At 43.4% G+C, this 11,668-nt stretch overlaps 1 protein-coding gene across 1 annotated transcript; it reads left to right on the forward strand.

Annotated features, from left to right (window-relative positions):
* The first annotated feature begins 398 nt into the window (after positions 1 to 398).
* Positions 399 to 10,349, forward strand: LOC148474546 (beta-1,3-galactosyltransferase 5-like). The gene is made up of 2 exons (XM_088458447.1): positions 399 to 966; positions 9,862 to 10,349. Exons 1-2 carry the CDS (start codon positions 399 to 401, stop codon positions 10,347 to 10,349), a joined length of 1,056 nt encoding a protein of 351 aa, XP_088314573.1.
* Positions 10,350 to 11,668: the final 1,319 nt, after the last annotated feature.

Consider the following 11,668-nt stretch of genomic DNA (forward strand, 5'->3'; position numbering starts at 1 on the left):
CCGTTACATGGGCATGCATAAATTTGCCACTGCTATCTCCTCCACAGCATGAGAGCTCCCTATGTGTCAGGAGAGCAGATAAGCAACATCATATACATATGAGAAGGCAGAAGTGGGCGTCCCTATGCTTGGGTGACCTTTGTAACTATTAGCATACCGTGTGAAAATGCAGCTGCAAATGCATTAGAGTCCATCTCTGAATCAGACCCAAATAACCTTACGTTGCGCAGTTTTTCTAAGATACTTTAATGCAAATTTCCCAATTATCACAAACTGGTCTCCATGTTTCTTCTAGTGGGTCACATACTAGCACCAGTGATGGTCCTGCCATGTTCTTAAGTAGACATTAAAAGCTTGCCACTACTAAACTGCCTCTTTCTGTCCACCTGCAGGCTATCATGAGGTTCCGGACTGTGTCGTGGATTAATATTCTCCTGCCCATGGTGGTGTTGCTATTTATCGTAACAATAATTAGAAAACTTCCTGCCCAGAACCACTCTCCTCGGGAGGTAGACCGGCAACCTATCAGAGGCTCAGTCACACTCCGCGATGAACTTTCCACTTATCACCTAAACTATTCTCAGTTCCTCTTAGAGTTTCCTCATCTGCAGCTTTACCAATGCTCGCTCCTCCTCACCCCACCAGCAGAACCCAGTAATGGGGACAATCTTCATCTGCTGATCCTGGCCATCAAATCCCACCCACAGTCACTAGGCAGGAGATGGGCACTAAGGCAGACGTGGGCAAAAAGAACTGTGATGGCTGGGTACATGGTGAGGCCAATATTCCTGATGGGACAAAGTCCTAACATCAAGAACATGGAGATAATAAAGGTGGAAAACAAGGAGTACGGGGACATTCTACAGTGGGACTTCACTGAGGGACATCACAACCTATCCCTTAAGGAGCGTTGCTTTCTGGAATGGCTGCACTATAACATCCCTAAGGTGGATTTCATATTTAAAGGTTAGTGATGTACTCTATACTTAGTTATAGGTATTCTGGGTGTGTGACACTATTGTCCCATTAGATGGGTCACTGACCCTATAACTTATAGGTATCCTGTGTGTGTGACACTCTTATCCAATCAGAGGGGTCAATGACCCTATAACTTATAGGTATCCTGTGTGTATGACACTATTATCCCATCAGATTGGTCACTGACCCTATAACTTATAGGTATCCTGTGTGTGACACTATTATACCATCAGAGGGGTAACTGACCCTATAACTTATAGGTATCCTGTGTGTGACACTATCATCCCGTAAGAGGGGTCACTGACCCTATAACTTATAGGTATCCTGTGTGTGTTACACTATTATCCCATCAGAGGAGTCACTGACCCTATAACTTATAGGTATCCTGTGTGTGTGACACTATAATCCCATCAGAGGGGTCACTGACCCTATAACTTATAGGTATCCTGTGTGTGTGTGACACAATTATCCCATCAGAGGAGTCACTGACCCTATAACTTATAGGTATCCTGTGTGTGTAACACTATTATCCCATCAGAGGAGTCAGTGACCCTATAACTTATAGGTATCCTGTGTGTGTGATACTATTATCCCATCAGAGGAGTCACTGACCCTGTAACTTATAAGTATCCTGTGTGTGTGACACTATTATCCCATCAGAGGAGTCACTGACCCTATAACTTATAGGTATCCTGTGTGTGTGACACTGTTATCCCATCAGAGGAGTCACTGACCCTATAACTTATAGGTATCCTGTGTGTGACACTATTATCCCATCAGAGGAGTCAATGGTTCTATATCATATAGGTAACCTGTGTTTGTGACACTATTATCCCATCAGAGGGGTCACTGACCCTATAACTTATAGGTATCCTGTGTGTGACACTATTATCCCATCAGAGGAGTCATTGGTTCTATATCATATAGGTATCCTGTGTGTGTGTGACACTATTATCCCATCAGAGGGTCACTGACCCTATAACTTCTAGGTATCCTGTGTGTGTGACACTATTATGCCATCAGATTGGTCACTGACCCTATAACTTATAGGTATCCTGTGTGTGACACTATTATCCCACCAGAGGGGTCACTGACCCTATAACTTATAGGTAACCTGTGTGTGTGACACTATTATCCTATCAGAGGAGTCACTGACCCTATAACATACAGGTACAGTATCCTGTGTGTGTGACACTATTATCCCATCAGAGGGGTCACTGACCCTATAACTTATAGGTAACCTGTGTGTGTGACACTAATATCCCATCAGAGGGGTCACTGACCCTATAACTTATAGGTATCCTGTGTGTGTGACACTATTATCCCATCAGAGGAGTCACTGACCCTATAACTTATAGGTATCCTGTGTGTGTGACACTATTATCCCATCAGAGGAGTCACTGACCCTTTAACTTATAGGTATCCTGTGTGTGACACTATTATCCCATCAGAGAGTTCACTGATCCTATAACTTATAGGTATCCTGTGTGTGTGACACTATTATCCAATCAGAGGAGTCACTGACCTTATAACTTATAGGTATCCTGTGTGTGTGACACTATTATCCCATCAGAGGGGTCACGGACCCTATAACTTCTAGATATCCTGTGAGTGTGTGACACTATTATCCCATCAGAGGAGTCACTGACCCTATAACTTAAAGGTATCCTGTGTGTGTGACACTATTATCCCATCAGAGGGGTCACTGACCCTATAACTTATAGGTATCCTGTGTGTGTGACACTATTATCCCATCAGAGGAGTCACTGACCCTATAACTTATAGGTATCCTGTGTGTGTGACACTATTATCCCATCAGAGGAATCAGTGACCCTATAACTTACAGGTATCCTGTGTATGTGACACTATTATCCCATCAGAGGAGTCTGACCCTATAACTTAAAGGTATCCTGTGTGTGTGACACTATTATCCCATCAGAGGAGTCACTGACCCTATAACTTATAGGTATCCTGTTTGTGTGACACTACTATCCCATCAGAGGAATCAGTGACCCTATAACTTATAGGTATCCTGTGTGTGTGACACTATTATCCCATCAGAGGAGTCACTGACCCTATAACTTATAGGGATCCTGAGTATGTGTGACACTATTATCCCATCAGAGGAGTCACTGACCCTATAACTTATAGGTATCCTGTGTGTGTGACACTATTATCCCATCAGAGGGGTCACTGACCCTATAACTTATAGGTATCCTGTGTGTGTGACACTATTGTCCCATCAGAGGAGTCACTGACCCTATAACTTATAGGTATCCTGAGTGTGTGTGACACTATTATCCCATCAGAGGAGTCACTGACCCTATAACTTATAGGTATCCTATGTGTGTGACACTATTATCCCATCAGAAGAGTCACTGACCCTATAACTTATAGGTATCCTGTGTCTGTGTGACACTATTATCCCATCCGAGGGGTCACTGACCCTATAACTTATAGGTAACCTGTGTGTGTGACACTATTATCCCATCAGAAAGGTCACTGACCCTATAACTTATAGGTATCCTTTGTCTGTGTGACACTATTATCCCATCCGAGGGGTCACTGACCCTATAACTTATAGGTATCCTGTGTGTGTGACACTATTATCCCATCAGAAGAGTCACTGACCCTATAACTTATAGGTATCCTGTATCTGTGTGACACTATTATCCCATCCGAGGGGTCACTGACCCTATAACTTATAGGTATCCTGTGTGTGTGACACTATTATCCCATCAGAGGGGTCACTGACCCTATAACTTATAGGTATCCTGTGTGTGTGACACTATTATCCCATCAGAGGGGTCACTGACCCTATAACTTATAGGTAACCTGTGTTTGTGACACTATTATCCCATCAGAGAGGTCACTGACCCTATAACTTATAGGTATCCTATGTGTGTGACACTATTATCCCATCAGAAGAGTCACTGACCCTATAACTTATAGGTATCCTGTGTCTGTGTGACACTATTATCCCATCCGAGGGGTCACTGACCCTATAACTTATAGGTAACCTGTGTGTGTGACACTATTATCCCATCAGAAAGGTCACTGACCCTATAACTTATAGGTATCCTGTGTCTGTGTGACACTATTATCCCATCCGAGGGGTCACTGACCCTATAACTTATAGGTATCCTGTGTGTGTGACACTATTATCCCATCAGAAGAGTCACTGACCCTATAACTTATAGGTATCCTGTATCTGTGTGACACTATTATCCCATCCGAGGGGTCACTGACCCTATAACTTATAGGTATCCTGTGTGTGTGACACTATTATCCCATCAGAGGGGTCACTGACCCTATAACTTATAGGTATCCTGTGTGTGTGACACTATTATCCCATCAGAGAGGTCACTGACCCTATAACTTATAGGTATCCTGTGTGTGTGACACTATTATCCCATCAGAGGAGTCACTGACCCTATAACTTATAGGTATCCTGTGTGTTTGACACTATTATCCCATCAGAGGGGTCACTCACCCTATAACTTATAGGTATCCTGTGTGTGTGACACTATTATCCCATCAGAGGAGTCACTGACCCTATAACTTATAGGTATCCTGTGTGTGTGTGACACTATTGTCCCTTCAGAGGAGTCACTGACCCTATAACTAATAGGTATCCTGTGTGTGTGACACTATTATCCCATCAGAGGGGTCACTGACCCTATAACTTATAGGTATCCTGTATGTGTGATACTATTATCACATCAGAGGAGTCACTGACCCTATAACTTATAGGTATCCTGAGTGTGTGTGACACTATTATCCCATCAGAGGAGTCACTGACCCTATAACTTATAGGTATCCTATGTGTGTGACACTATTATCCCATCAGAGAGGTCACTGACCCTATACCTTATAGGTATCCTGTGTGTGTGACACTATTATCCCATCAGAGGAATCAGTTACCCTATAACTTATAGGTATCCTGTGTGTGTGACACTATTATCCCATCAGAGGAGTCACTGACCCTATAACTTATAGGTATCCTGTGTGTGTGACACTATTATCCCATCAGAGGGGTCACTTACCCTATAACTTATAGGTATCCTGTGTGTGTGACACTATTATCCCATCAGAGGACTCACTGACCCTATGACTTATAGGTATCCTGTGTGTGTGACACTATTATCCCATCAGAGGGGTCACTGACCCTATAACTTATAGGTATCCTGTGTGTGTGACACTATTGTCCCATCAGAGGAGTCACTGACCCTATAACTTATAGGTATTCTGTGTGTGTGACACTATTATCCCATCAGAGGAGTCACTGATCCTATAACTTATAGGTATTCTGTGTGTGTGACACTATTATCCCATCAGAGGAGTCACTGATCCTATAACTTATAGGTGTCCTGTATGTGTGACACTATTATCCCATCAGAGGGGTCACTTACCCTATAACTTATAGGTATCCTGTGTGTGTGACACTATTATCCCATCAGAGAGGTCACTGACGCTATAACTTATATGTATCCTGTGTGTGTGACAATATTATCCCATCAGAGGAATCAGTGACCCTATAACTTATAGGTATCCTGTGTGTGTGACACTATTATCCCATCAGAGAGGTCACTGACCCTATAACTTATAGGTATCCTGTGTGTGACACTATTATCCCATCAGAGGGGTCACTGACCCTATAACTTATAGGTAACCTGTGTGTGTGACACTATTATCCTATCAGAGGAGTCACTGACCCTATAACATACAGGTACAGTATCCTGTGTGTGTGACACTATTATCCCATCAGAGGGGTCACTGACCCTATAACTTATAGGTATTCTGTGTGTGTGACACTATTATCCCATCAGAGGAGTCACTGACCCTATAACTTATAGGTATCCTGTGTATGTGACACTATTATCCCATCAGAGGAATCAGTGACCCTATAACTTATTGGTATCCTGTGTGTGTGACACTATTATCCCATCAGAGGGGTCACTGACCCTATAACTTATAGGTATCCTGTGTGTGTGACACTATTATCCCATCAGAGGAGTCACTGACCCTATAACTTATAGGTATCCTGTGTGTGTGACACTATTATCCCATCAGAGGGGTCACTGACCCTATAACTTATAGGTATCCTGTGTGTGTGACACTATTATCCCATCAGAGGGGTCACTGACCCTATAACTTATAGGTATCCTGTGTGTGTGACACTATTATCCCATCAGAGGAGTCTCTGACCCTATAACTTATAGGTATCCTGTGTGTGTGACACTATTATCCCATCAGAGGAGTCTCTGACCCTATAACTTATAGGTCTCCTGTGTGTGTGACACTTTTATCCCATCAGAGGAGTCACTGACCCTATAACTTATAGGTATTCTGTGTGTGTGACACTATTATCCCATCAGAGGAGTCACTGACCCTATAACTTAAAGGTATCCTGTTTGTGTGTGACACTATTATCCCATCAGAGGAGTCACTGACCCTATAACTTATAGGTATCCTGTGTGTGTGACACTATTATCCCATCAGACGGGTCACTGACCCTATAACTTATAGGGTTCCTGTGTGTGACACTATTGTCCCATCAGAGGGGTCACTGACCCTATAACTTATAGGTATCCTGTGTGTGTGACACTATTATCCCATCCGAGGGGTCACTGACCCTATAACTTATAGGTATCCTGTGTCTGTGTGACACTATTATTCCATCAGAGGAGTCACTGACCCTATAACTTATAGGTATCCTGTGTGTGTAACACTATTATCCCATCAGAGGAGTCACTGACCCTATAACTTATAGGTATCCTGTGTGTGTGACACTATTATCCCATCAGAGGGGTCACTGACCCTATAACTTAAAGGTATCCTGTGTGTGTGACACTATTATCCCATCAGAGGAGTCCCTGACCCTATAACTTATAGGTATCCTGTGTGTGTGACACTATTATCCCATCAGAGGGGTCACTGACCCTATAACTTATAGGTATCCTGTGTGTGTGACACTATTATCCCATCAGATGGGTCACTGACCCTATAACTTATAGGTATCCTGTGTGTGTGACACTATTATCCCATCAGAGGTGTCCCTGACCCTATAACTTATAGGTATCCTGTGTGTGTGACACTATTATCCCATCAGAGGGGTCACTGACCCTATAACTTATAGGTATCCTGTGTGTGTGACACTATTATTCCATCAGAGGAGTCACTGACCCTATAACTTATAGGTATCCTGTGTGTGTAACACTATTATCCCATCAGAGGAGTCACTGACCCTATAACTTATAGGTATCCTGTGTGTGTGACACTATTATCCCATCAGAGGGGTCACTGACCCTATAACTTAAAGGTATCCTGTGTGTGTGACACTATTATCCCATCAGAGGAGTCCCTGACCCTATAACTTATAGGTATCCTGTGTGTGTGACACTATTATCCCATCAGAGGGGTCACTGACCCTATAACTTATAGGTATCCTGTGTGTGTGTGACACTATTATCCCATCAGATGGGTCACTGACCCTATAACTTATAGGTATCCTGTGTGTGTGACACTATTATCCCATCAGAGGAGTCCCTGACCCTATAACTTATAGGTATCCTGTGTGTGTGACACTATTATCCCATCAGAGGGGTCACTGACCCTATAACTTATAGGTATCCTGTGTGTGTGACACTATTATCCCATCAGAGGTGTCACTGACCCTATAACTTATAGGTATCCTGTGTGTGTGTAACACTATTATCCCATCAGAGGAGTCACTGACCCTATAATTTATAGGTATCCTGTGTGTGTGACACTATTATCCCATCAGAGGGGTCACTGACCCTATAACTTATAGGTATCCTGTGTGTATGATACTATTATCCCATCAGAGGGGTCTCTGACCCTATAACTTATAGGTATCCTGTGTGTATGACACTATTATCCCATCAGAGGGATCACTGACCCTATAACTTATAGGTATCCTGTGTGTATGACACTATTGTCAAATCAGAGGGGTCACTGACCCTATAACTTATAGGTATCCTGTGTGTGTGACACTATTATCCCATCAGAGGAGTCACTGACCCTATAACTTATAGGTATCCTGTGTGTGTGACACTATTATCCCATCAGAGGAGTCACTGACCCTATATCTTATAGGTATCCTGTGTGTGTGACACTATTATCCCATCAGAGGAGTCACTGACCCTATAACTTATAGGTATCCTGTGTGTGTGTTACACTATTATCCCATCAGAGGAGTCACTGACCCTATAACTTATAGGTATCCTGTGTGTATGACACTATTATCCCATCAGAGGAGTCCCTGATCCTATAACTTATAGGTATCCTGTGTGTGTGACACTATTATCCCATCAGAGGAGTCACTGACCCTATAACTTATAGGTATCCTGTGTGTGTGTTACACTATTATCCCATCAGAGGAGTCACTGACCCTATAACTTATAGGTATCCTGTGTGTGTGACACTATTATCCCATCAGAGGGGTCACTGACCCTATAACTTATAGGTATCCAGTGTGTATGACACTATTATCCCATCAGAGGGGTCACTGACCCTATAACTTATAGGTATCCTGTGTGTGACACTATTATCCCATCAGAGGGGTCACTGACCCTATAACTTATAGGTATCCTGTGTGTGACACTATTATCCCATCAGAGGACTCACTGACCCTATAACTTATAGGTATCCTGTGTGTGTGTGACATTATTATCCCATCAGAGGGGTCACTGACCCTATAACTTATAGGTATCCTGTGTGTGTGACACTATTATCCCATCAGAGGAGTCACTGACCCTATAACTTATAGGTATCCTGTGTGTGTGACACTATTATCCCATCAGAGGAGTCACTGACCCTATAACTTAAAGGTATCCTGTGTGTGTGACACTATTATCCCATCAGAGGGGTCACTGACCCTATAACTTATAGGTATCCTGTGTGTGTGACACTATTATCCCATCAGAGGAGTCACTGACCCTATAACTTATAGGTATCCTGTGTGTGTGACACTATTATCCCATCAGAGGGGTCACTGACCCTATAACTTATAGGTATCCTGTGTGTATGACACTATTATCCCATCAGAGGGGTCACTGACCCTATAACTTATAGGTATCCTGTGTGTATGACACTATTGTCCCATCAGAGGGGTCACTGACCCTATAACTTATAGGTATCCTGTGTTTATGACACTATTATCCCATCAGAGGAGTCACTGACCCTATACCTTATAGGTATCCTGTGTGTGTGTTACACTATTATCCCATCAGAGGGGTCACTGACCCTCTAACTTATAGGTATCCTGTGTGTGACACTATTATCCCATCAGAGGAGTCACTGACCCTATAACTTATAGGTATCCTGTGTGTGTGTGACATTATTATCCCATCAGAGGGGTCACTGACCCTATAACTTATAGGTATCCTGTGTGTGTGACACTATTATCCCATCAGAGGAGTCACTGACCCTATAACTTATAGGTATCCTGTGTGTGTGACACTATTATCCCATCAGAGGAGTCACTGACCCTATAACTTATAGGTATCCTGTGTGTGTGACACTATTATCCCATCAGAGGGGTCACTGACCCTATAACTTATAGGTATCCTGTGTGTGTGACACTATTATCCCATCAGAGGGGTCACTGACCCTATAACTTATAGGTATCCTGTGTGTGTGACACTATTATCCCATCAGAGGGGTCACTGACCCTATAACTTATAGGTATCCTGTGTGTATGACACTATTATCCCATCAGAGGGGTCACTGACCCTATAACTTATAGGTATCCTGTGTGTGTGACACTATTATCCCATCAGAGGGAGTTACTAATCCTATCACTCCAAAGTGTATCTTTATTAGATATAATAATTGTTTCTGTATTATGTTATGTTTCAGGTGATGACGATGAGTTTGTAAATCCGGCCGCCCTGATTGAGTTCATTAATGAACATGGATTCCTGCCTCATACATTATGTGGCGCGGTTCAGCATCACGCTGTCGTCCTTCGTTCTTCTAAATACCAAGTTTCAAAATCCTTGTTTCCAAATTCTAAATATCCTTATTTCTTGTCTGGTGGGGGCTTCCTCTTCCCGGGACCCTCTGTCCAACCCCTTTACCAGGCTTCCCTTAAGATCCCGGTCTTCCACCTGGATGATGTGTATTTTGGGTTTCTGGTGTTATCTGCCAATCTCACCCTCACTCACAGCCCCCGGTTTTACGTGTTTGGACTGGACTTTGAGGCGTGCAGATTCAAGCGAGCACTTGTGGTTCACAGAATCTCCCCCGAGCATCTGATAGACGTGTGGAGTGCGGTTCAAACAGCAGAATGCAGTGATTCGGTCTCAGTCTCCACACATAATGACAATCCATCGACAGGCCAGTGAACTAAGTGGTGGACCTCCAATAGTATTAATAGGGAGAATGAAAAAGAAAAACACTAAGCCTTAAACACTACAGATTTATGTATTTATTTGCACTTTATTTATTGAATTTGTTTTAATTTACCACTGTTAAATCAAGAACCAACTACTCACAGGTTTTTGATGTATAATTTGTGGGACATGTTGGGTCTGTAGTAAAGACCTCCTCATTTGCCAACCACTTGAGCATCAGATGGAATTTTGTGGTAGAACTGCATTGTCCATCTACATTTTCACCACTGGTAAAGTGAATTCTGCACATACAGTATATCATTTACTTACAAACATTTCTGAAGGCAACCCAACACACCTTCCAACATTTCTGAAGGCCAATACAACATACCTCCCAATTCAGAAGGACATTTTAACATACCTCCCAAAATTCCTGAAGGCCAACCTACCAGCAGGTAAGTGCTCTGAGACTATCCACTCACCACGTGGGATGCCGCCTCAGTGCCCCACTCACCCAGCTTCAATACCCACTCAGTGAGACTCCACAGACTGTAGACCATAGGTCTAGCAGGGGATACGTGTTGGTCACTGAACCGCACATCAAGGAGCCCCCTGAAAGGGTCCACCAACTGCCCCACCTGGAGTCTCACCCCTCCCACACACCCACAATGCCCGGGACCCATGAGGAGCAGCACTTTGTCTTCTCCAATAAAAGATTTGGACCCCAACCCTTTCTGCCTGGCTTTTTTCATTTAATCCACACATACATTTTACATCTCCTCCCCCCCACACCACCCCATTCTCATCTCCTCCCTTTTCACTTCACCACACCCATCAACCATACCGTAACAACAAGGCAGAGTGCACCTTACCCCCCCTTATCACCAATCTAACCAGTGCAAGATGCGGTACTTCTGCACAAAGGTGCAGCACTCCACTGACCTATTGCACACCCACACCCCCACCCACATACACATTCTAGAAACCAACACCATCCCACATACCATCCACCCAACATCCGCCCCTACCCCCCCCATTTATCTACCCCCACACACTCACCACCACCACAGCACACTGGAACACGCCTCCCACCATTACGCTTGAGCACAGTTCAACCTCCCTTTTGAATCCAACCCAACATACCTCCCAACATTTTAAGAAGGACAACCCAACATATCATCCAACATTTTAGAAGGTCAACTAACATACCTCCCAACATTTCAGAAGGCCAAGCCAACATACCTCCAAATATTTTGTAAGGCCAACCCAACAGACCTCCAAACATTTTTTTTATAACCCCATACCCAACATACCTCCCAACATTTTAAAAG

This window comes from Taudactylus pleione, unplaced genomic scaffold (genome assembly GCF_031769625.1).
Source record: "Taudactylus pleione unplaced genomic scaffold, aTauple2 ptg000833l, whole genome shotgun sequence".
NCBI classification, from domain to species: domain Eukaryota; kingdom Metazoa; phylum Chordata; class Amphibia; order Anura; family Myobatrachidae; genus Taudactylus; species Taudactylus pleione.